Here is a 27,403-nt window from a genome sequence, read left to right as displayed (position 1 = left end):
TTGGGCATCCTGATCACCTAATTGAGGGGGAATGACAAACCGAAATTAATGTTCTCAAACGTAAACCTGAACTAATGCCATGAAAGAACCAGCTGATGTATTAGGTCTTTCATCTTCCTTTGCTGTGAATATGCAAGATGGTCCTGCTGTGGTGCATATTCTTTCAATTTGGTGTCGACATTCGAAGATAATGGCAATGATTTCTTTCTGTCGTACATACTACCACGGTTACTGAACACAAAGAGGGAGGACACTGGGTCAGGTATGACAAGGAATACGTCGTCGAAACCTTTGACAAACAAAAACCAGGCAAAGGCATACGATGAAAGGATACAAGACAAAAGTCAAACAAAAAACATCCACGATATTTGGAAAGACCTCATGTGTTATGTAGATAATAAGCAAAAGCTTACTTTCAGATTAAGCTGTAGGTAGTGAATACCTATCCTCCAGGAAGAGAGGTGTGTGTGTGTGTGTGTGTGTGTGTGTGTGTTATATTGCTATGGTAAGAATCAGTAACCATTCTATGCAAGTTTGCACCCACGAGGAAGTGGACGTGATAATGATATATTTCACCCACGAGATGCCTTGTAACACACGTAGTTGTCTTGTCTGGTCCTTACCGTCGACCCTGATGTTATGGTCATTCTCGTAGGCAGGTTTCGCCAGTTCCCTACAGACATGTACATTACATACACCTCAGAGCCAATGAGAGACAGTCGGCCCAGGGAAGACCTTTGCGAATATCTGCATCAGTGTCATTGTAATTGTACAAGATATTGAAAAGAAAGTTTTTGCCGTTATGACAGTAACACATGCACAGCTTCACTAGTTGTGATACCGTTTCTGTATTCTTTGTGAAGAAAAAAAAAATGGGAGGCTTGTAAATATTTCTCAGATGTTACAAAGACATCCAAAAGCATTGAATCATTCGAAACAGTGGCCATCTCGTGTGCAGTGTTGCCAGATCAGCCAGTTTTTGTCTAGATCTAGCCAATTTTTTAATCATTCAGCCAGAAAAAAAAATTGATCTAGCCATTAGCCAGAAAAGGCAGCCAGAATCTCGAAAGATTTAGCCAGTTTTTAGCCAATTTTTCATAGGGACAGAAGTGAGTACGGTAAATATCTTACAATTATATGCATTTATACGTATCAATAGTAGTATTCCTACATTCCGAGTAAATAAAAAAATAAATAAAAAAATAATAAATGTCTTACAATTACATGCATTTATAAGTATTAATAGTAGTCCTACATTCCGAGTAAATAAAATAAAAAGCAATTGTAAACAGTGAAACGGATCCGACTCAGACGGTCAGATCTCAGGTCTTGGACGCGTCCAGTTCACGAAACGGGTTACAGGTTGGATACAGGTCTACCGTCTAAGACGAGTGAGCTCTCAGTCTGAGCCCATCGTGTGTGGAGCCTGTTCTCGATTTGCCCTCTTTTGAATATTAGCATATTAATCTATATATAGCAGTGTGGGGAACAGCCTATTATCAAGATGCCAAAGCAACCGTACACACAGAAATTTAGAATAGAATGGCTTCAAGAGGACTTTGGAAGGACTGGATAATGGAAATTCCAGGTGATGCAAATAATGTACATTGTAAATTTTGTAAGGCAGTGATTAGAGCAAAACTTTATGATACAAAGGAACATGCAAAAAGTATGAAGCACTTGAAAAACAGTGAGCCATTCTCATCATCAAGGCAGATGAAAATTGATTTCTCTAAAGTAGAAAATTCGCGATTTTTTAATATAAGTACATTCATTATATTTATTATCATACATATAAGGCAATAGTACATCACCAAATGTTATTTGTAGGCTTTGAGAATTTAGCCATTATTATTAGCCAATTTCCATCAAAAGTTAGGCAATTTTAGCCAGTTTCTGTACCATATTTAGCCAGAATTGAGCTCAGCGATCTGGCAACACTGCTGTGGTCTCGCTGCTCGCGCGCCCGGCTCCTCCAATCTCTCTCTCCCACTTAAAAGCCAGCACATTATAATTATACAGAATGAAAAGGCAGCCATTACGCGATTGCAACAGCTGGTTATCAATAGTGTGTGAGTCAGTGTTTAGTCTGAAAGAGAGATGTATGACAAGAGTCGTGTGGAGACAATAGATGGGGATGCGGTAGTGCAACATTCCCTCTGTAGCTCTGCCTCCATTTCCCTCACCCCGCGATACCACGTTCACACTCACCGCCGCCCACTCCCCACTGCCCTCTCCAACAAATGATGCCAGTTTTCACACAATAGAAGCATCCTGTGTTAGGGCACGTCGGGTGCCCATGCACGATAATCCTCTTTTCTATATATATATATATATATATATATATATATATATATATATATATATATATATATATATATATATATATATATATATATATATATATATACATACATACACACACAGGGTGGGGGAGGATACTTCCCGATTTGAGAATGAAAAAAAAACCTGTTAACACTCCACAATTCTTTCTTCTTGTTTTATGCCTTTCACACAACATGGGAGATTTACTTTTACACTGTTTTAAAGACAATATTTTTTGAATGTCCACCTCCATTGTCAATACACTGATTCAGACGATTTTGGAAGCTTTGGTCTACTCTCTCCAGCATGTTGAGCGGTATATTGGCTATTCAGTTCGGATGGCGTTCTGTAGGTCTTCCAGGGTCTGTGGACGGTCGTTATAAACCAGGAATTTGAGATATCCCCACAGGAAATAATCACAGGGGGCTAAATCAGGTGAGCGCACAGGCCAGTTTAAGTCTCCTCTCAGGGAAATCAGTCGGTCGGGAAAAGCTTCTCTCAGGAATCCCATTGAAATGCGTGCAGTGTGGGCACACACTGATTTAGCCCCCTGTGATTATTTCCTGTGGGGATATCTCAAATCCCTGGTTTATAACGACCGTCCTCAGACCCTGGAAGACCTACAGAACGCCATCCGAACTGAAATAGCCAATATACCGCTCAACATGCTGGAGAGAGTAGACCAAAGCTTCCGAAATCGTCTGAATCAGTGTATTGACAATGGAGGTGGACATTTAAAAAAAATAGTCTTTAAAACAGTGTAAAAGTAAATCTCCCATGTTGTGTGAAAGGCATAAAACAAGAAGAAAGAATTGTAGATAGAGCATTGTTAACAGGATTAATCTTCGGCATCGTCGTTTGGTTTCATTGTCCTATTTCTCAAATCGGGAAGTATGCTACAAGACAATCCCATCCTGTGAATCGATGTAATACTTCACAATTTTCCCGGTGTGTGTGTGTGTGTGTGTGTGTGTGTAGATCTCTACCAATCTTCCTATTCTGTTGTTATATATATATATATATATATATATATATATATATATATATATATATATATATATATATATATATATATATATATATATATATATATATATCAGGTGTGGAAATACATGAATCTCACAGTACGTATGTATGTGCAATTATGTATGCATGTATTGTAATTAATAGTAGTAATAGTAGTTTTAAGGAAGAGAGAGAGAGAGAGAGAGAGAGAGAGAGAGAGAGAGAGAGAGAGAGAGAGAGAGAGAGAAATTGTAAAAAATGTAAGTTTGGTAATGTTAGCTTCCCGACAGTTGGCACAATGTAGAGAAACTAAATAAACAAGACTAAATAAAAGCTACTGCTATTCCCTTTTAGTTGTGGAAGTTTGTAACATTTAAGCTAAAAAAATCAAATCCATGGAACATTTGTACTGATTCCAAGGACACCACAAAACAAAGGTAGTCTTTAAGGTATTAAAAATCAATTGCAAACCTACTTGTAACTTCAAATCTATGTTTATTTTTGCATACATTTATGTATAATACTTGTCTTTTGCATAATGACTAGAAAAGTCAACATGAGCAGGTCTGTGTGGGTTCAGTTTAGTCACGGCTTATTTTGCCAACGTCCATGCACAACAGTGGGTTATTGTCTTTCATGCACTGACTAGGAAAGCTAACATTACCTTTCCTCTGCAGAATGATACATGTTTCCTCACCTCACTATATTTCTTTACACAGCACAGCATGTATCAAATTACTTTGTGGGTAAGAATGGCTCTGTTTAACGACCCATGGCAAAAAAAAAAACTAGTGATTAAAGCAAGCTTGTATATGTACATATTTACATTCACATACTATAAAGATAGAATGGAGTGGATGAGCTTCTTTAGGCTTCAAACAACTTTAACAACCACTGGAAATTTGTGCATTGGAGAGAGAAAAAAGGGGTGGTGGGGAGGGCAGTGTCAAACTGGATAAAGTCTACATGAGCATCAACTGAAGGAACAGAATACATTAACATAGTAATATACTGTAAACTACCTTGGCAAATAGCAGCAAAAGATGGTTTTACAGAGGATCAAGAATATTCAATAATAATTTGTGGAGGATGAAGCTTGGCATTTATAGTGATTTTCCTTCCTAAAGGCAGGTTTTTCTTCTTGTCTTAAGCTCTATGAATCAAATCTATGCTGTATGCAGATTTTGTTGCACTACAAGAACATTACATGGTTAAAAAATGCAAAAACTGAATTGCCTTCATATTGTTAACATACAGGGAAGACATCCCAATTTGGCTCTGTCCACACAATCAAGCACAGCATGATGGTTACTCACTTGATGTTACTGAGGCAAAATTGAGAGGCAAGCCAATGGAATGCCCATGCCAATAACTGAGCAAAACCTCTAGCCATGACCATCTGACCACCACACATTAGCTACCAGCAGCAAAGTGAGTAACACCATCCAGTGCCCCAATGAGTCCGGCAGACTTTGCCTAGTGACAGGGCACAGTCCACCAGGCATGGTTCAATTGTGGGGACAGCCCTTCAAGAAGTCTAAATAGCACAAACATTCACAAACATTCCCTCACAGTGGGGCCTCAAGGTGAGAGGACAAATCTTCACTGCACCATATTGTGTAAAGGTCAGTTACAAAGCACATCTGAACATTTCTGCAAAAAGACCTTATGGCAAAAGTAAAATTATTAATTCATATCAATTCTATTATGATGTCAAAGAATTCATGTGATCTGGATACCAGTCTTTCCATTGAAATTCAAAATTTTGTAGTCAAGAAAGCATCCAACATGTTGAGGAAAGAGTTAATTTGGCCAATGTGGCACCAGCTTCCGATGAACTGGTGAGGGCACATCTCATTTCCATTCACCATGACCACATATGAATAGTAAGTATTGCATACCTACTAGATATCAATGATGAGCTAATAAGGAATTTAACAAAAAGAACAAGCTTGCATTGCTGGAGAATTATGAAAATAAGAGACCTCTTCACTTACTAATACGAGTAGAGTACACACTGGTTATATATGTAGTCTCTATCACTAGTACGTACAGAATTATACAGAAACGATTCAGAGCAGTGTAAAAGGTGAGCATTCAGTAGACTTCTGGATCAACTATGTGTGTACAAAAATTAGTTCTGTTCCAACTTTCAAATATATTTTTCCTGAAAAACAAAACAAAAATATCACTTTTATGTAGGATCTTCCTGCTAGACAGCCTATCTATTTTTCCTGGAGCTAAGATGGTGCAGTGGAGGAAGTGGGCGGTAACTTGACAACAATGCCATCAACACACCAACATTACAGCAGAAAAAAGCAATACCTTCCAGCCATATGGGTACAAATGCATTAATTCCATGAAACTCAAGTAAGTATGCTGGAAGGAGCCAGGAAGCTTGAGCTCCCATCCAGAGTGAGGCAAGCACAATGGCCTTCTGCCAAGAGACACTAAGCCGTGGCACAACCAAAGGCAGTAATAAAAGGTACCACATGAAATACTGAGATGTTACAACCTTATTAAATGTGACAAACACAACTGTCTGAGTAAAGAGTGCAAAAGGTACATCAAAACGATTCCTGAATTTATAACCAAGAGCAAATACTAGTATCAGCTGAGGACCAAATGTAGCAACACTTAACCCTGGGATGTGGAAGTCTGCCCCAATATAAAGGAGATAAAAGTACACAGAGAAATTATGCCGTGTGTCAATTCTAGAAAAGTGATAGAGGAAAGCTTCTTCAATATATTGCTCGCCATAAAGAATATATCCCATGCCAGTGAGCCCTACAAATGCCAAAACTGTGCCACATACCAATCTCATCTTTGAATAATTAGGAAGAAACTGCTTCCAACCAATTACTTGCTGATTGACACTAGATAAAGACAAGTATAAGGGAAGACAGTAAATCACTGAGTACAATTTAAAATGAACTGAAGCACCTAAAAAGATACCAGCTAAAATATGGAGCCTCATTTTCATCATGTAAATTGTGAGCAAGACCAACACTGCCATTATGGATTCTGCACTTCCTCGTGTAGACACCCCAATCACTAGTGGGTTGTATAACCACAAGAAGGAACACTTCAAGGATGTTATCTTGCTCTGGCCATCCAATATAAGAATTTCATATATTACACGAGAGGCACAGCAGTCTAGAAAAGAGAAAAACAATTTTCCAAAAGCAAAATTTAACTGTACATTTGGTATCAAGAGCCAGGCCAAAAAAGGAGTGTATCTGTATGTTTGACGGTCAAAGGGTGACCCACCTTCTACAACTTCTCGTGCTGCATCAGTGAACACATGGTAATCTACATCAGTGTACTTCAGAACCTTAGTCCGGTCATGGTATTCTCCATATGAGACAAAAATTAGTCTCACCAGGAACCCAAGAAACATGTGGACCTGAATGACCTCAGCCGAGGATGACCGTGACCCTCGAGTACCAAGCCCCATTGTGAGAGAAACCTTTACTACTTCAGTGTTTTATTCCAGTAACGTCACCTCTACTTTACAACACCCCTTGTATCATCAAAGCAAACAAAGACCTAGGTCTCACAATTATGCTGAAAAATGTTTTGAACAATTTTAACAGACTTACTACACTCTTGTTTTAATTTTCTTAGCAGCTTCAGTGATGCACTTTTTGAACTTCTGAAACTCTGCAGAACAATCATCTTTTACAACATTCTCTTTGAGTGCCACACAGCGAGCATATTCCATAGCAGATGGACTGCACTCACCAATCAGTTTGGGATACAGCCGCAATCGAGTTTGAGCTCTCTTTGCAGTTTCCATTTTGCAAACAAACTTTCTATATTAGAGAACCAAACTTCTTGCCACTTGGTCTTGGACCTTCACTGGGTCCCTTTATGAATATATCATAGATTGGCCGGCTAAAGAGTATGGAGATACCAAGAGTGACAACAAAGAAGTGAAATTTCTGTGGATTACGGCGGGCCCAAAGTTGTATTCGTCCAATCTTCTTTGGTTTTGGTACCTGAAGAAATTAATTATTTAATAATTATACTAATATTAAAATTTTTGAATTACAAAATTATACAAAATGAAGATCAAGTTTATAAATTAAATTAAATGCAAGCATGTCATATAACTTAATTCAGAAAGACAGGCCACAAACTTACATGGACCTATAGACAGAAAAATCAAACATCAAACACATGAGAGTTCTTCCATTTCCAAAACAAAGACATGAAATAATCAGCACAATGATCAAAATAAAACATATGAAAACAAAGCCACACAACCATAGTTCAGGTCTTACAAGCTACAGCCACATAAATACAAATGTGCCATTATCATATCACATCAATGTCAACTAAGCAGGTAATTTTATATAACTGGGACTCCTATTTCTTCATTATCATCTCTTGTTACACTGATGACACTTCATTAATCTAGCCATATACAATTTGGTCAAGGGGGAATGATTGCACAATTTCTAAGCTCAAAAAATTAATCATAAAAGGAAATAAAATACTTACCTTATATGCAGCTGGAGATGAAGGAGTTGCAGCCTTTAGGTTCAAACTGTAAGTCTTCTGGTGTAGAACAGAGGGACCTGTGAGACCTGGCTGTGCACTGCTAGGTGTTGAGGCCTTGAGATCTCTCCACCGAGGCTGCTTACTATCAGACATTACTTCTGTTTGGAAAGAGGAAACTCATCTTCAAATATTGTAATGCACTGCATACACAGTGGTATTGTTATGCATATGAGTTAATTAACAGGTAATCCTTCATAAAAAGTAAATAAATAAACAAATAAATAAATAAATAAATAAATACATAAACAAACATTAATAAATCAGCCAGTAATTGCTATATTACCAAATGTCAAATTTTCTCATATAATAAAATGCCTCAGAAAGAGCCACTGTTACTGTTCTAACATATTAATACTAATATTAATACTAAATGGTCAATTAGTACATACTGCTATGTAGACTGAAAATATGCAGTGGGTTAGTGGAGGTTTAACATTAGACATAGAGAAACTAGCGAGATTAGTATACTATTTGTTGATGGGTCACATCATGGTGGGAACTGAGCTGAGGCAATATCAGTCTGTGTGTGGCACCTTAATATTCTTTACATTCTACTGAAAACTCTCGCCATCCTCAGTCATGTCAACCATCAGAACTCCAAATCATCACTAATATTTTTCATCATTTTAAAAAGTTTGGAAAATGATATTTGCCCACAACTCCAAATCATTAATATTATAGGTCTTCATAAATTCACATTAATTTGGAAAATATTTCCAAAAAATTAACAAAATAAGGCATAAATAAGTACATGGATCCACTAACAAAATAAATTTAGCAGCATAAGACTTTCAAAATCAATTACTTTTGATCGGAAAATGTTGTCTTCAAAGCAGCAGTGTTGGTTGTAGAGTCCTTTATCTTGACACCAGCACAACATCCAGATTCCTTGTACCACTTCTTACAACACTCCTCAAGTGCAGCGATCTGGGCCTCACACGCTGCCTCTTGATACTTGTTTTCTGTCAACATCCATCAAAGCTTGTTAATGATACAAGGAGTTTCAGTGGCTTCATATAAATGACTTGAGAAATTAACAATGCAAGTCTTTGTGGGATACACATTATACAAATAAAGTTCTTCAATTCATTTCCTTTGGTACAATAATATAACATTCCATATTAACAAACCTTACTTCTTCAGGAGAATGTTTGCTGATACTGAAATGATATAAAGCCCCATAAAGATAAAATAATGTTTATTTATTTTATTATTTTGATGAAAGAGGACTGACTGACTAAGGGCAACTGCCCCCCCTCCACAAAAAAAAAAGACAGGCACTCAATTTGCATGATATGTGACAACAGCAGCATTAAAATAACCACATGACTGTTAAAGTTAAAGTTTGTTGGTTTTTAGCTCCGGTATCCACCACAATGGGTGCTCTCCAGAACATCAGCCAGGAGAACTTACCTCCCCACTGCGGCACTCCAACCACAGTAGTAACCTCCTAGTAAACAGCTTAAACTCACCAGACCGAGCGAGACTCAATCTGCCGACCTTAGCAATGCCAGGCCAGCGCGTTATCACTGTACTAGCCAGAGGCTAGCTAGTACAGTTAGGTAATTATATGAAATACAACCCTCCTATACATACACATAATTCTATTTTTGCCTTGCAATTTGTCACATGTCTACAAGTTTGCTATTCATAGAAAATATATAAAAATAGAGAAAATGTATTGCCTAAAACTAGTTACTGTTGAATTTGCATATTATCACAATCTTTGCTCTCTCACCTCACTACTTTCAAAAGCTACAGTGTTTCTCCTGTTAACAATATAGAAATCTTGTCAATCTGTCACTAGAACCATAAACACATCCTGGAAAACCAGTGTAACTTCACATACAGACAGCCTTGTGAAAATAGTGGAGGTGAGAGCTGAAGTGTTTCAGAGAAGTGAACTACTATTAGGGTAGACAACCAACACTCAGCACAGCTAATGTTTGCTTTCGGTCCTTGTCAGCAATGCATGACAAGAAGTATACTCAATGTACCTCATGTCTATTGAGTTTATTTTCAAGTGCTCAGTTACTGCTGCGGTTCTTTTCTAGAATCACTGCTCCACGCCGATCTGTATAATACGTATAGCACAGTGCAGAATATGTAACGTGTTTACCATCAGTGAGAGTTTTGGTGAGTGCTCGGCATTAGTGTGGGTAACTGGTGAATAGGATTCTTATTGTGTCTATAGTTCTTTTGTCCAATGACATGCCACCACCTCTTAACAGCATGAGCTGCGCCAATGGGAATTTGCTATATGTGTTCATAGGCGGAGCACAGCTGGGCAGACAGGTGCACAGACATCTGTGTGAGCAGTTCAGCCATGGCCACCAGTGACACTAGTTGTAAAGGTTGCGAATTTGATAACTGGGAAATCATCGCTCCTGCGATGCAAGTCAGTGTACAGTCGAGAAGAGGACCAGCCAGGACCTTCATCCTTTCGTTAAGGTATTGTGAGGAGGGTATTGGTACAGGTAGGGCATATTGTGTGAAGCTATAAGAGAACCTGTGTGGGGGGAAGGAAACTGCCCCATAGCAAGGATACGGTAGGTTAGGTTTATGTTAGGGTTAGGTTAGTGTTGGAGGGGGAGTCTGGGGGCAGCACCCCTGGTTAGGTTAGGTTTATGTTAGGGTAAGGTTAGTGTTGTAGGGGGGGCCACGCCCCCCCGGCTAGGTTAGGTTTATGTTAGGGTTAGGTTAGTGTTGTAGGGTGGGTCCGGCCAGTTAGGTTAGGTTTTTGTCCTTAGATTTTTTTGGATCGCCATATCTCGCCTCTTTTTGGCTCCCCCCCAAAAAAAACCCGATTCCCACAGTCCCCCAAGCTTGTTGGGGGGGAGAAAGGGGGAGGGGAGAGGAAAGGGGGGGCAGTGGTTTTGTAGTTTTACCACTGCTGCCTCATATTGATGCTTTTGAAAATCAACACATCAGGCCCAGAAACAGATGAATTAAGTTTTCACTCGTTAGTTAGGGGTTAGGTCAACAAAAATTATATTCATTTGATTGGTCGGGGATACCAAAGTATCTAAGCTCTAAGGAGACAAATGGCCATATTTGACAAACGAAAAACTTCTTCTAATTATTGGCCCTTAACACTATGAGAGGCAGTGAGGCAAAGAGTCACCAGCATCCCGGTCATTCAGCGGTGTGGGAGGCCCAAGAAAAGCGTCATGGTGAGTAGAGAAACAAGGTGATGGGAGGAACATTGAAAGATTACCGGCATTATCCCTAACTACTATGAGCTATATCACCATCACTGTCTCTTGGGCTCTTATGGAATATTCCACCAATAAAATACATACTCTGTAGGCACTCCTGAATGGCACAGGCTTGGCGCTGACAAGGATCTTTCTTCATGGGTACCCTGTCTTCTGCACCACGACCATCACCACCAGAACTCAATCCCACTCCTCGTCCCCGCCTCCCCGGCACCCCACTCCCCACCAGCTTCTTGGCCGGCTCGGATCTTGATCTTGTTATTAAGTGATATACTAATGTAGAAGAAATATTCGTTAGCAGTGAAGGGGTAGAGGAGAGGGAGGAGGAAGAGGAGGAGCAGGGAATAGTGGAAACTTGGAAAGGAAGGAGAGACGACTGGAGAGAGACGAAGTCTCTCTCTCTCTCTCTCTCTGTGTGTGTGTGTCTGTGTGTGTGTGATTCACTGTTTGATCTGCTGCTTTCTCTGACGAGACAGCCAGACGTTACCCTACGGAACGAGCTCAGAGCACATTATTTCCGATCTTCGGATAGGCCTGAGACCAGGCACACACCACACACCGGGACAACAAGGTCACAACTCCTCGATTTACATCCCGTACCTACTCACTGCTAGGTGAACAGGGGCTACACGTCAAAGGAGACACCCAAATATCTCCACCCGGCCGGGGAATCAAACCCCGGTCCTCTGGTTTGTGAAGCCAGCGCTCTAACCACTGAGCTACCGGGCCGTGTGTGTGTGTGTGTGTATTTACCTAGTTGTACATTATAGGGTTCGAGCAGGGCTCATTGTGACCCATCTCCATATCTACTTTTATCCAACTTTTCTTTAAATCTGTGCGCGCTATCTTCTGATCTTACTCAATCCGTCCATCTCCACCGTCCTATGCGGAAAAAAAATAAAGTTTTTAGTGCTCCTCAAACACTGACTTTTCATGATCTTGGAGTGTCCTCTTGCTCGTGCATCTCAAGGAGGTTAGATAAATGAAGATAGCACGCGCCTATCCTGCCGTACCAAAAAAGTGAAGCCAATGGGCGGAACTTATGGGGCAACTTAAGGCAGGTTCACACGTGTCAATATGCGACTGAAATTGCAAGTCGCTAAAAGTATAGACAGAGTCTTCAAGTCGAAACACGTTCACTTATAACGACTGGGAAATTTCGACTGGTTAGTGGGAAGCGAATGTAAACAAACAGCTATCCAACAAAGTGCCTTCACACCTTTCTCTGGTGACTATCAAATTAAATCATCACAAATATTCAATCCTCACCTCCAACAACACCCTGCATAGAGGGAAACAGTTCTTGGAGAGTGGCAGCAATCTCATCGAACTTCGATTTGCGTAAGCTTTCTTTGCTATATGATTCATTTTTAGGATCCCAGATGTATAGGTACTCCTTTTCCCTCACTACATCCAACATCTTCTCTACATCTGGACACCACATTTTCAAACATTTCTCAGTGACGTCACAACGTAAGCAAAGTCGCAAATCGACTGAATAAGACTAACATGTCAGTCTTGTTTTGCGACTGGTTTTTCCAGTTTCTAGACCAATATTGTCAGAAACTTTACCAGCTTGCAATTTCAGTCGAAAATTGGCACATGTGAACCTGCCTTTAGACTGTAAAGACGGGTTCACATGTGTTATTATTGACATACGTGTGAGGCCGTGTGACACGTGTCAATTTGCTACTGAAATTGCAAGTTGGTAAAGTTTCTGACTGAATATCGGTGCCTAGCGACTGGGAAACTTGTCGCAAAACAAGACAAACATGTTCGTCTTTTTAGTCGTTTTGTGACTTTGTTTACGTTGTGACGTCACTGAGAAAAGTTTGAAAATGTGATGTCCAGGTGTAGAGATGTTGAAGTTGGTGAGGGAAAAGAGCACATCTGGGACCCACCATATACTACTACTACTACTACTACTACTACTACTACTACTACTACTACTACTACTTCTACTAATATACTATACTATACTATAGGGTTAGTTCGGTGGTGATGGTGGTGGTGCTTCTCTTCTTCTGCTGCTGCTGATGATGATGATGGCGGTGGTCCTCTTCTTTCTCTTCTTCCTTTGGTGCTGCTGCTGTACTGTGTGGGAGAGACAGGTAATGGATTAGTAATGGAGATGTTGTGCACTTACCTGCTGTTCCTGCTGCCAGTGATGTTGCTGCTGCTTCTGCTGCTGCTGCTGGTGCCGATCGGTCCTCTTCTTCTGCTACTAGTACGGGAGATGTTATGGACTTACCTGCTGTTCCTGCTGTTCCTCCTGCTGCTGCTGCTGGTCGGTTCTCTTCTTTTTCTTCTGTTGCTGCTGCTATATACATACACGCACACTCATATGTATATATATATATATATATATATATATATATATATATATATATATATATATATATATATATATATATATATATATATATATGTATAATGTTATGGCCTATAGCGCCTGTAGGTACACTTGAAGAGTATGCATGGGAAGCGCTGTTCATCTTTCACCTATTAGCGACACAGGCGCATCTTTGGTGTAACCAGCTAGAACCTGGGTATCATGGTGACATGTAGGTAACTTTAAACCACTTGACCAAGGAGGTTGGATATCGGAAGACGGCATGACGTCAAGGTTTGCGTGTCCTTCTTACACTGAAATACTCCCAATCGTTACGACAGTTGTATGCAATCGCAGAAAACTGGCCTGTGCGACCGTCGGGGTGTCGTAGTAAAAAAAATAAATAAATAAACTGTAGTGTAACCCCAGCATTACGCTCCTTATTTTCCGTCTCATGTCCATGTTTCGAGGCTGCCTACCATATATGTGACCCTAATAGATTCGCAATAGTCGCGGCATACTGTGCCACGAAAATTTAGACGGTAAATCATACTTACAAATGAGATAATACAGTGTTTTCCAGCTTTGGGGGAACTGGGTGAGAGGTGGGAAGCTATCTTTGGGGTAAACGTATGACTGAGCAAGGTCATGTACACATGTGAATATACATGTGCATTTAGATGTAAACATGTACGTATACATGTGCATTTAAATGAAGGATAAATAAACTGTATATCTCGTGAAACTTGGCCTGAAGGTTGATTTTTCTTGGTATAGCAATTAATTAACACGCCAAAATATTCTCTCTCTCTCTCTCTCTCTCTCTCTCTCTCTCTCTCTCTCTCTCTCTCTCTCTCTCTCTCTCTCTCTCTCTAGCTTTTATTTAGAATGATGTGTGATTTCATGTCACTGCATGTGAGTTGAAAAAGCATCAATCACTGAAATTTTATTTCACTATTTGTTCCTTGTCATGCAATAAACGAGAAGTAATTTTTTCATCATAATTTCTCCAGGAAACGTCCTGCTGTATTCCTTTCAATATTGTAGCTGTTTCGCATTAACAACAGTAATAGCAAGTCTACATGACATATTTAGGAAACTATAATGTGGTTTACATAAATTAAAGCATCACTTCTTTCTTATTTTTCCTCCAGCAATGAAAAAAAACCCGGCAATTTCCCATTGCTTAAGTACTGACAAAGATCATTGTCGTGGTGCAAGATTCAAGTGAAATTCAAAGCGAGACGAAATAAGAAAATCTTCAACACCCAGACAGAGGAATCACGCTGAGGGCTGGTGAGGAGCAACGGCGCACTCTGCAAAACTTGTGAAGAGCCGAGATTTACCACGCGAAGACGAACGGATTTATAAGTATGAACTCATGAATGCTTACACTGGATTAGCTGACAAGAGAGAGAGTGAGAGGGACGTGAGAGAGGAGGGAGAGAGTAGGAGGGTATGTGAATGAGTGTGTGAGTCAGTGAGAGGGACAGAGAGGGAGTGTGAGTGTGGGAGAGAGTGAGGCAGTGTAATTCACCTCCTCGGTCGTCTGCTGGTCACCCAGCCAGTCTTCCCCATTACGGAGCGAGCTCAGAGCTCATAGACCGATCTTCGGGTAGGACTGAGACCACATCAACACACAGCACACAACGGGAAAGCGAGGCCACAATCCCTCGAGTTACATCCCGTACCTATTTATTGCTAGGTGAACAGGGGCCACACATTAACCCTTTCAGTCCGGGGACGTATATATACACGTCATGGTGGCTACGCGCGCCAGTCCGGTGACGTATATATGCGTCCACAAGCTTTACCTCCAGTCCGGGGACGTATTATTACGTCTTGTGGGCCATAAGCGTTTTAAGAGACTTGCCCATTTGCTTCGCCGCTTACCGGGACTCGAACCCGACCCTCTCGATTATGAGTCGAGCGTGCTAACCACTACACTACGCGGTTCCTAGATACCTGGATAGAGCCAGTAATGCATTGGGTGAGTGAGTGAGTGAGTGGGTGAGTGAGAGGGACAGAGAGAGCGTGGCAGAGGAGGAAGAGAGTGGGGCAGTGTGTGGGGAGTGTGTGAGTGAATGAGTGAGAGGGACAGAAAGAGCGTGGGAGAGGAGGGAGAGAATAGGAGGGTGTGTGAGTGAGTGTGTGAGTGAGTGAGAGGGACAGAGAGGGAAAGTGGGAGGGGAGGGAGAGAGTAGGAGAGTGTGTGAGTGAGTGTGTGAGTGAGTGAGAGGGACAGAAAGAGAAAGTGAGAGAGGAGAGAGAGAGGGAAATGTGGGAGTTTGTCCGCAGAGTAAGTGAAACGTGGTTGTATCTCACCCTAGAGTTTGTGAAGAGTACGTGGACATTATATGCTGCTTTTGTTGCTACTACTGCAACTACTACTACTACTACTACTACTACTACTACTACTACTACTACTACTACTACTACTACTACATATTTTCTTTTTCATGTCCTGGCCTTCAGCTCCTGAAGGTAACTTAAAAAGTATTGGAAGCGCTGTTCAACTTCCAACCATTAGTGGCGCAGGCAATTTTATTGATAGTGGTACCCATATTAGGGCCCACATCACCGCCCAAGCGCATCTTTAGTGTAACCACCTAGAACAGCGTTTTCGAATCTTTTCCGACCATAGCACTCCCTGTTGTCATGTCTAAGGAGTCCAGCCCCCTTAACTAAAATCTTGTTATTTTAAGGATAAAAGGAAGTAAAGAGTGTGCATCACTTCCCAGCACCCCCTATAATTGATTTCAGCACCCCCAGAGAGTGCTAGCACCCCAGTTTGGGAAACGCTGACCTAGAACCTGGGTATCATGGTGACATGTAGATGATTTTAAACTACTCGACAAATGGCAAAGTGTCAAGGTGATACGTGGTGGATTTGAACCTACACGTGGACGTCTGCCCGATTCCACGCTCACCACCTTATCCACTACGCCACCGCCTACCTATACTCTCTCTCTCTCTCTCTCTCTCTCTCTCTCTCTCTCTCTCTCTCTCTCTCATTCATTTTTACGTAGTCTGTCCTGAATTATAAATGAAAAAAATAATATTGAAAAGTACAAATAACACCATGGTACAGTACATGTATCATAGAGTACATGATAAATAGATAAATAAATAAACAAATAAATAAATAAATGAATAATCAACGTCACGATTTTTCACGGTAATATTTTTCACGATGCGTTTTTCCACGATTATATTTTCCACGATAATATTTTCCACGATTCTATTTTCCACGATAATATTTTCCACGATTCTATTTTCCACGATAATATTTTCCACGATTCGATTTTCCACGATAATATTTTCCACGATTCTATTTTCCACGATGATATTTTCCGCGATGCGATTCTCCTCGATAATATTTTCCACGATAATATTTTTCACGATAACATTTTTCACGTTGCGATTTTCCACGAAGCGTTTTTCGCGAAGCGATTCCTCGATAACGAAGCGGTCGAAAACGATGACGAAACTATTGAATTCTACTTTTCTGGTTTGGTACTGGGCCGAACCCTTCCTCCCCAAGGGTCCATCCCAGTCCCGAGGGTGTGAGAGCAGTGACGAGGCAACCTTGCCGCGCCTCACACGGATCGCCATGAGCAATGACCCGCCACACACCACGCCCCAGCCACTGTCATGAAGTGAGTCCTCTCACCAGTAGAGGTCTCTCCTCGTCCTGCCAATGTCTGGTGCATAACGTACAGCGTGCCACACACCACACCCCAGCCACTGTCATGAAGTGGGTCCTCTCACCCCTGAAGGACCCCCTTCGTACTGCCAGTGTCTGGTGTATGGCGCCCAGCGTGCCACACACGACACCCCAGCCACTGACATGAAGTGAGTCCTCTCACCCCTGAAGGACCCCCCTCGTACTGCCAGTGTCTGGTGTATGGCGCACAGCGTGCCACACACCACACCCCAGCCACTGACATGAAGGAAGCCCTCTCACCCCAAAAGGACCCCCCTCGTACTGCCAGTGTCTGGTGTATGGCGCACAGCGTGCCACACACCACACCCAGCCACTGGCATGAAGTGAGTCCTCTCACCCCTGAAGGACCCCCTCGTCCTGCCAGTGTCTGGTGCATGGTGCACAGCGTGCCACACACTACGCCCCAGCCACTGGCATGAAGTGAGCCCTCTCACCTCTAAAGGACTCCCCTCGTACTGCCAGTGTCTAGTGCATGGTGCACAGCGTGCCCTCGTTCATGGCGATTTATTCAGCCCAGTGCTACCACAATCAAGAGACACCCTCCACCAGACTCTATGGAAGGAGCTCTTATTTCCTATAAGGACTCCCCTCTGGTCAACATCTGGTGAATGGTAGACATTGATCCCTTGCTTATGGCAACTCCTTGCCTAGTATGAGGCACTTCAAGTGGATGATTATTACTGAAGCTTGAGGCCGCAAAGGAAAAGAAGGACTTGCTACCAGTTCCCTGCCTTGGGCCCCAGGCCGAACCCAACAGCCACCTTCTCCCCCAATGCGGCGCCCAAGGCCGTCACGGCCCTCAACAAATTTTGGCCGAAACTGTTTTCACTCTTCATTTAGATTTTGATCCGAATAGAAAATCATCGATTGCAAGTGAAAAACGAGGGTGTTTGATAACTGAGGAAAATTAAGGTGATCAGTGAAACACGACATGGCAGCTTTGCATCGCTTAGTATAATATAAAGAGCACGGACCTTGCACGTCTGTTGGCCGTGAATATCATGATGCACATGTTCCTGGATGCCTGGATAGAGCCAGTAATGCATTGGTGGCTGTCTACTTCAAGGCGGACTTTAGATCAAGTAGATTTCTGGATAGGCAGGATGAGTGGACGTAAGTAAACATGTATACAAGAACTGCCACATCTACTTTATGTTCTGATTTTCTCATGTCTGATTTTTTTTTTTTCATCTTTTTAACCACAGCATTCTGTAAATATAGGGAGAAAAGGAAGGCATGAAGGGGGTAAGATAAAATGTTTTGTTTTTATGCTCCTACTGTAATGCCGGGGACAATAATATTAAGTTTTAGTTATTAAGGTCATAACTATAAATGTAACGACGCACACGTGGATACCAGACATACAGACATGCAGAAGTATAGATGGTTTTGAGACCTGTCCAAGAGAAAGAGAGATGGTACCCAGCTCTGAATTAAAAGTATTAGATTCACTTGCTATGTAATCAGAAGGTTAACTCAGATTTTTCACTTCAGTCAGTAGAGGGAGAATTGAGCTGTTCAGAAAAGTATCTTTCAGTAATGCAATCTCGTTAGTAATGTCAATCAAACCCTTTGTAATTACTCTGCACCAGTCCTATTGTGACGACTGCTAATAGTTTTGAAACTTGTGAGGTTGATGACTAGTGTGTTTCCACAGCACCAAACTCCTGAGCAGGTCAGTAGCTCCAAGATAAAATAAATACGATATCGTATTCATTTTACCTTGAGTAGCTCCTCGCTCCCGTAATCTTAACGTAACTTTTATATGAACCATGTTTATAGACATATATCATTTAAATACTTACACAGTACCAAACTCGTTCTTCATTTGAGCAGATAGAGACAGCTACCCTCTCTCCCAGTGTGGTGTGTGTGTGTGTGTGTGTGTGTGTAATTCACCTCGGTCGTCTGCTGGTCACCCAGCCAATCTTCCCCATTACGGAGCGAGCTCAGAGCTCATAGACCGATCTTCGGGTAGGACTGAGACCACAACACACTCCACGTACCGGGAAAGCGAGGCCACAACCCCTCGAGTTACATACCGTACCTATTTACTGCTAGGTGAACAGGGGCTACACATTAAAGAGGCTTGCCCATTTGCCTCGCCCCTTCTGGGACTCGAACCCAGCCCTCTCGATTGTGAGTCGAGCGTGCTAACCACTACACTACGCGGTGTGTGTGTTTCACTGTTTGATATGCTGCACTTCTGCAGTCTCTGACGAGACAGCCAGACATTATCCTACGGAACAAGCTCAGAGCTCATTATTTCCGATCTTCGGATAGGTCTGAGACCAGGCACACACCACACACCGGGACAACAAGGTCACAACTCCTCGATTTACATCCCGTACCTACTCACTGCTAGGTGAACAGGGGCTACACGTGAAAGGAGACACACCCAAATATCTCCACCCGGCCGGGGAATCGAACCCCGGTCCTCTGGCTTGTGAAGCCAGCGCTCTAACCACTGAGCTACCGGGCGTGTGTGTGTGTGTGTGTGTGTATGTATTTTGATAGGATATTCTTTTGTGGAAATAGAGAAATGTAAAATTACTAGCTGGCGGAGGAGTTGAGTAAAGTGAAGGGAAGGTGGACTGTCATCCACTACGGTACGTCCTTCCCCCCTCAAACTGTGTAACTAGGCCCCCAAAGACAAGTTAAGTGTGTTTGCTTGAGGAAGTGGCACCATTTGGTACATTTCTCCCCGTTAATAGTAGATTCCGGCCTCAAAGACGAGAAAGTGTTATTTTCTTGTGAGCTATGAAGTTGCGCGTGCCGCCGCGCGGGTGGAAAGTCACACGTACCGCCGCAACTCAATTGTCAGGCTGTGTAATGAATTATATTATGTAATTTCCTTTTTCTTGTATTTTCTTATAGTGATGTGTATCCTCTCTCCGGAGAGCTGGACTGTAAGGGAAAATGAGCGTGATTGTGGGAAGGGATATTTCACTTGTTATTATTTCCTCAGTTTATTGCAAAGTTTGTGGATTTAAATTCTGTGTTAATATTTCAAATTATAACCACAGCCTTTTTAAGATAGCTACCGCTACCATTTGGAAAATAAAAATCTAAATTTAAAATCCTTTTTCTTATAAAAAAAAAACCGCATTACACTACTACTACTACTACTACTACTACTACTACTACTACTACTACTACTACTACTACTACTACTACTACTACTACTACTACTACTACTACTACTACTACTACTACAACAACTACTACTACTACTACTACTACTACTACTACTACTACTACTACTACTACTACTTCTAGTACTACTACAACTACATTTACAACAACAACAACAACTACTACTGCTACTACTACTACTACTACTACTACTACTACTACTACTACTACTACTACTACTACTACTAACTAATAATAATAATAATAATAATAATAATAATAATGCTGTTGCTGCTGCTGCTGCCTCACTACCACTACTACTACTACTACTACTACTACCACCACCACTACTACCACTGCTACCACCACCCACCACTACTACTACTACTACTACTACTACTACTACTACTACTACTACCACTACTACTACTGCTATTACTACTACTACACACTGCTGCTGCTTCTGTTACTGCTGCTGCTGCTGCTGTTGCTACTATACAACTAATACTGCTACTACTATTACTACTACTGCTACTACCTACCCATTACTACTACTACTACTACTACTACTACTACTACTACTACTACTATTACTATTGCTATTATTACTATTATTATAATGCATTACGAGGACGAAAAGTTATGTCAGAGCCTCCCGGGCGGCTCTGCATGGCAGTCTACTAGACGAGCCAGCCCTGCGGAACTTGCAGTATATATAAGGGTTAATATGATTTCTACTTTATATATAGCAAAAACACTCATACGAATCAAGCTCCTCATATCTGAGGACTTTGAAAATTGTGGCAACGTAACCTATATTTTTAAAAAAATTGTCTGAGTCACATGGGTTTTTATGGAATGTTTGATGGTTCTATTGACAGATTACATTGACATCTACCTTATCAAAAGCAAAAACAGTCTTACAAACAAAGTGCGTAAAAACTATAGACTTTGAAAAATAGTGGTCATATAATTTGTATTTCTAAAATATTCTTGTTTGAAAAGCACGGTTTTTAAGGGTAGTTTAATGGTTTCACTGAAAAATTATCATGATTTCTACCTTATTAATAACAAAAACACTTATGAATAAATTCTATCATCTCTGTGGACTTTGAAAACTAGTGGTCACAAAACTTATATTTTCAAAAGGATATTGTTTCAGTCACACTGGTTTTTAAGGGTAGTTTGATGGTTGTATTGAGAGATTAACATTACATCTACTTTCTCAATAGCATAAAAACTTACGAAAAAGATTTCTCATCTCTGGGGACTTTGACAAATAGTGGCCACAAAACTTTTATTTTCAAAAGGATATTGTTTCAGTTACACGGGCTTTTAAGGGTAGTTTGGTAGCTCTATTAACATATTAATATGATTTCTACATTATATGTAGCAAAAAACACTCATATGAACCCAGCTCCTCATATCTGAGGATTTTGAAAATTGTGGCCCCATAACCTATGTTTTAAAAGCTCTCTTGTTTCAGTGATATGGGTTTTTAAGAGAGGCTTCATGGTTCTATTTGCAGATTACATTGATATCTACCTTATCAATAGCAAAGACAGTCTTACAAACAGTGCCTAAAAACTGTGGACTTAGAAAAATAGTAGCCAAATAATTTGTATTTCTAAAAGATTGTTTCAAAAACACTGTATTTAAGGATAGTTCTATTAGTTCCATTGAAATATTTACATGATTTCTACCTTGTCAATAACAAAAACACTCTTACGAATAAATTTTATCATCTCTGTGTACCTACTTTGAAAAATAGTGGCCACAAAACATATATTTTTCAAAAGATTCTTGTTTCAGTCACACAGGTTTCTAAAGATAGTTTGATGGTTGCATTGACAGATTAACATTACATCTACTTTTTCAATGGCATAAAAATTCTTACGAAAAAGATTTCTCATCTCTGGGGACTCTGAAAAATAGTGGCCACAAAACCTATATTTTCAAAAGAATATTGTTTCAGTTACATGGGTTTTTAAGGGTAGTTTGGCAGTTCTATTAACAAATTAATATGATTTCTACTTTATATATAGCAAAAAACATTCATACGAACCAAGCTCCTCATATCTGAGGACTTTGAAAATTGTGGCAACATAACCTATATTCTAAGAAGACTCTTGTTTGAGTCACATGGGTTTTTATGGAATGTTTGTTGGTTCTATTGACAGATTACATTGATATCTACCTTATCAAAAGCAAAAAACAGTCTTACGAACAAACTACCTAAAAACTATGGATTTTGAAAAATACTGGCCATATAATTTGTATTTCTAAAAGATTCGTTTTTCAAAAACACGTTTTTTTAAGGGTGGTTTTATGGTTACACCGAAAAATTAACATGATTTCTTCCTTATCAATAACAAAAACACTCTTACAAATCAATTTTATCAACTCTGTAGACTTTGGAAGCTAGTGGACACAAAAAATTATTTTTTCAAAAATCTATTATTTCAGTTAAAAAAGTTCTTCAGAGTAGTTTGATAGTTGTATTGACAGATTAATATGATTTCTACTGTATATATAGCAAAAACACGAAAAATGCTTCTCATATCGGTGGACCTTCATAATTGTAGCAATGTAATCTATATTTTAAAAAGATTCTTGTTTCAGTCACATGGGTTTTTTTTAAAGGAGATCTATGATTCTATTGAGAGATTAAATAGATATCTACCTTATCAAAAGCAAAAATACTCTTACGAACAAAGTTCCTCATAACTGTGGATTTGAAAAATATGGCCATAGAATTTCTATCTCTAAAATATTCTTGTGTCAAAAACACTGGTTTTTAAGGGTAATTTAATGGTTCCCATGACGGCTGAACATGATTTCTACCTTATCAATAGTAAAAATACTCTTACGGATTAATCTTATCATCTCTATGGACTTTGAAAATTAGTGGCCACATGACTTACATTTTCAAAAGATTTTTGTTTCAGTCACACGGGTTTTTAAGGATAGTTTGATGGTTCTACTGACAGATGAACCTGATATCTACTTTATCAATAGCATAAAAATTCTTGCAAAAAAGACTTCTCATCTCTATGGACTTTGATAAAAAGTGGCCATAAAACCTATATTTTCAAAGGACTATTGCTACACTTAAAAGGTTTTTAAAGGATAGTTTGATATTTTTATTGACAGGTTAATATGATTTGTAGTTTATATATAGCAAAAACACTCATAAGAACCAAGCTCCTCATATCTGTGGACTTTGGAAATTGTGGCAACATAACCTTAAAAAGACTTATTTCAGTCACATGGGTTTTTAAGGGTATTTTTTTCGTTGCATTGACAGATTAACATTCTATCTACTTTATCAATAGCATAAAAACTCTTATGAAAAAGATTTCTCATCTCTGTGGACTTTGAAAAATAGTGGCCACATAACATATATTTTCAAAAGTTTCTTGTTTCAGTCACATGGGATTTTGACAGTAATTTGATGGTTGTATTGACAGATTAACATTACATCTACTTTATCAAGAGCATAAAATCTCTTACGAAAAAAAAGTTTCATCTCTGGTGACTTTGACAAATAGTGGCCACAAAACTTATACCGTGGAGACTCAATACTCGAACGACTAAATACTCGAACTTTTCAATACTCGAACGCAAAAGTTTGATTTAATACTCGAAAAAAATACCTGATAGTCGAACGTCCACACCCGTGGTTGTAAACAAAGGCTCCCCGATGTCCCCCTTCCCCCTCTGTCAGTTGTGACTTATGCTGCTGCGGTCATCAGAATTGATTGATTGATCGATTGATACATTTATTGTTGAATTAATAAATAATTACAACAAAGGAGAAGGATGGGCCTTGCCACCCACCCCCTGGGCAAGGACTTAAGGTTAAAGTATCACAAAAATAACTCTGGACAGTATACGCAGCAAGAATACAAGTATTTCAATAAATAAATACACATATTGCACACCTTATTGCCTAAGACATCCTACAGTCTGGGAGCAAACTGAGGATATTCCCTGAGTATTTCCTTGAGGGTGGCAGAGTCTAGGAGATGGTCAATGAGGCTGTACAAGTCATGCTGACCTTGTGGCCTAAATTTAGCAATGAGAGGACATTCCATGATATAGTGATGCAGAGTGTGCCCCCTTGGTGCAGCACACAGCACACAACACACACCAGGAGAAGCACTGACTTCCCAAAAGTATTTGTAGCCTAATCTGAGCCTCATTGCCACCCTGTCATGTGATGCAGTATGTCTCCCGTAGGTGTAAGCACAGCTCTGGGAGGCACATGCATAGTGAAGACTAGTGCTACTGCCCCTATGGCAACAAAGCTCCAACTGATCACTAATGCTACTTTGTACAAAGTCCTTAATGCTACTCTTAACATAACCCAGAGTGTACTCAGTGCCAGGGTTCACTGTCATCTTGTAGGGCACACTGAGCAAGGTGGTCTGCTTTTTCATTTAATGGGATACCCACATGAGAGGGTATCCAGATGAAATGGACCGTGGCACCGGCACCTTCTAGGGCAGTGGTTCCCAAACTGGGGGGCGCGCCCCCCTAGGGAGGCGTAAAGAGAATTCAAGGGGGGCGTGAAGTCATCTGCTAAAAAAAATGTTTTAATAGATTATAAGAATAATAAAATCAAAATGTCTCTCTGGAATGTACTATTATTTGTTTGAGTGGCTTTCATTATTAAAATTTAATACAAACAGAGATCTGTTTTCCTGAACAATGCTAAGAAATAAATGCAATAAAATAAAATAAGTTCACATGAGCAAAAGAGGAAGTGGGAGGGGGGGGCGTGCGGGTCTACTGGAAGCAAGAAGGGGGCGTCAGGTAAGATAGTTTGGGAGCCACTGTTCTAGGGCGTGGATGAGATCAAGACACTTATTAACTAGGTCACAGTCCATGGGGGAGGTGGATTGAAGGGCGTACAATGCAGCCTGACTGTCAATAAAGAAATATACATTCTTATGGAGAGGCGCCACAATGTGGAGCGCCTCCAGAACAGCATACAGTTCTGCTCTAGTGGAAGACATGGGTGCAGGGAGCCGCCTGGAAACCTCAGTGTCAGTGTAGAGACTGGCAGAGATGTAGTCACGGATGAACAGCCCACATCCAGAGCTGCTGTCATTGAATGACCCATCACAATAAACATGAATAGCCTGAACGTGTGGGTACTTGGACAATTTAGTCATGAACATGTTTTGCAGCACATGAGGGAGCCAGTTCTTCTTGGGCTGATGCAGTGAGTGAATATCAACACTGACATGGTGAGGGTTCCAGGCGGGTTGCAGCGGTGACATAACAACGTTAATACAAGCCTCGGCTACACCTACACTTGTTAGTACTCCCAAGATCTTCCTGAGGTATGGTGTTGTAGGAGTGCGAGGATCATGATACAGGGGGGTCAGTGATCCCTTTAGAGAGTCAGAGCCCATGCATAGCATCCAACTAATTGTGCGACAAGTCATTTCCTGTACCCTACACATAATACTCGGCAGGTGCAGTTCAGCTCTGAGGACTTCAATCCGTGCAGTCCTGGGGCATCCCAAGATTATCCGCATGGCTTCATTCTGTACAAGCTCCAGGGGACGGAGTTGAGTGGCACTAAACTGTATTAAAACAGGGGCGGCATAATCAATAAGGGACCGTATGACAGATATATAGAACATTCTTAGGACTGGAATGCTCGCCCCGCCCCCAGGCCCCTGTTGGCTAGCAGCCGAAGTGGTGCTAGCTGTGGCAGACAGAGGTCTTGAACATAGTGGAAGGCTTGAAGAGACTTCCTAAAACTCATCTGAACACCCAGGTACTTGTGTATATGAACTCTAGGGATGGAAATGTTATTTACAGTGGACAGCTGAGAGACCTTCCCTTTAGCTTGAAATTTTTTTTTTTTTTTTTTTTTTTACATTACAAGGGCACTGGCCAAGGGAAAACAAAGTGTTGGAAAAAAAAAATCCCGCTGGTTGCCAGGCCCTGTTAAGAAGAAAGGAGAAAGAGAAAAAACAAAAAATCTAAAAGGAGGGTCCAGTTAACGTAAGAGGTGTCTTGACACTCCTCTTTTGAAAGAGTTTAAGTCATAGGCAGGTGGAAATACAGACACAGGTAGAGAGTTCCAGAGTTTACCAGTGTAGGGAATGAAGGAGTGAAGATACTGGTTAACTCTTGCATTAGGAAGATGGACAGAATAGGGATGAGAAGAAGTAGAGAGTCTTGTGCAGCGAGGCCGCAGGAGGGGAAGGCATGCAGTTAGCAAGTTCAGAAGAGCAGACAGCATGAAAACAGCGGTAGAAGACAGATAAAGATGCAACATTGCGGCGGTGACTTAAAGAATCAAGACAGTCAGTTAGAGGAGAAGAGTTGATAAGACGAAAAGCTTTAGATTCCACCTTGTTTAGTAAAGCTGTGTGTGGATCCCCCAGACATGAGAGCCATACTCCATACACGGGCGGATAAGGCCCTGTACAGAGCAAGCAGCTGGGAGGGAGAGAAAATGGACGAAGACGCCACAGGACACCTAACTTCTTGGAAGCTGATTTAGCAAGAGTAGAGATGTGAAATTTCCAGTTTAGATTTTTAGTGAAGGATAGACCGAGTGTGTTTAATGTAGAGGAGAGGGAAGTTGAGTGTTATTGAAGAAGAGAGGATAGTTGTCTGGAAGGTTATGTCGAGTAGATAGTTGTAGAAATTGAGTTTTTGAGGCATTGAACAAAACCAGGTTTCTCTGCCCCAATCAGAAACAAGTGAAAGATCAGAAGTTAGGCGTCCTATAGCATCTCGCCTTGAGTCATTTAATTGTTGTTGGGTTGGGCGTCTGTTGAACGCTGTTGAATAATGCAAGGTGGTATCATCAGCATAGGAGTGGATAGGGCATTGAGTCAGATTTAGGAGATCATTGATGAATAATAGAAAGAGAGTGGGTGATAGGACAGAACCCTGTGGAACACCACTGTTGATAGTTTTAGGGAAGAACAGTGACCGTCTACTACAGCAGCAATAGAACGATCGGAAAGGAAACTGGAGATGAAGGTACAGAGAGAAGGATAGAATCCGTAGGAGGGTAGTTTAGAAATTAAAGATTTGTGCCAGACTCTATCGAAGGCTTTC

At 40.7% G+C, this 27,403-nt stretch overlaps 2 protein-coding genes across 3 annotated transcripts; both read right to left on the bottom strand.

The window, feature by feature from the left end:
• Positions 1-3,808: 3,808 nt before the first annotated feature.
• LOC123515220 (GPI mannosyltransferase 1-like) lies at positions 3,809-6,931 on the bottom strand. Its single transcript, XM_045273778.1, has one exon. The coding sequence runs from the start codon at positions 6,785-6,787 to the stop codon at positions 5,552-5,554; it is 1,236 nt and encodes a 411-aa protein (XP_045129713.1). The 5' UTR covers positions 6,788-6,931; the 3' UTR covers positions 3,809-5,551.
• A 79-nt stretch (positions 6,932-7,010) lies between these two features.
• LOC123515221 (cx9C motif-containing protein 4-like) lies at positions 7,011-11,398 on the bottom strand. 2 transcript variants are annotated; one of them, XM_045273779.1, is made up of 3 exons: positions 8,702-8,841; positions 7,837-7,994; positions 7,011-7,331 (listed from the first exon to the last, which is right to left on the bottom strand). In XM_045273779.1, exons 2-3 carry the CDS (start codon positions 7,987-7,989, stop codon positions 7,146-7,148), a joined length of 339 nt encoding a protein of 112 aa, XP_045129714.1. In that variant the 5' UTR covers positions 7,990-7,994; positions 8,702-8,841; the 3' UTR covers positions 7,011-7,145. The 2 variants fall into 2 exon arrangements, with proteins under 2 accessions (XP_045129714.1, XP_045129715.1); XM_045273780.1 differs by lacking the exon at positions 7,011-7,331 and adding an exon at positions 11,199-11,398 and having other exon boundaries at positions 7,834-7,994; positions 8,702-8,858.
• Between the last annotated feature and the right edge of the window lie 16,005 nt (positions 11,399-27,403).

The sequence above is a fragment of the Portunus trituberculatus genome, chromosome 38, assembly GCF_017591435.1.
Source record: "Portunus trituberculatus isolate SZX2019 chromosome 38, ASM1759143v1, whole genome shotgun sequence".
NCBI lineage: Eukaryota > Metazoa > Arthropoda > Malacostraca > Decapoda > Portunidae > Portunus > Portunus trituberculatus.
The sequence above is the reverse complement of the archived record's forward strand: the minus strand, read 5'-3'. Positions and strand labels throughout refer to the sequence as shown.

Bases quoted from the DNA above. Each gene is read 5' to 3' on its own strand.
- LOC123515220 (XM_045273778.1), bottom strand. From the start codon at position 6,787: ATGGGGCTTGGTACTCGAGGGTCACGGTCATCCTCGGCTGAGGTCATT.
- LOC123515221 (XM_045273779.1), bottom strand. From the start codon at position 7,989: ATGTCTGATAGTAAGCAGCCTCGGTGGAGAGATCTCAAGGCCTCAACA. The intron at 7,332-7,836 runs GTAAGTATTTTA...TAATTTCTTCAG, and splicing joins CATCTCCAGCTGCATATAAG to GTACCAAAACCAAAGAAGAT.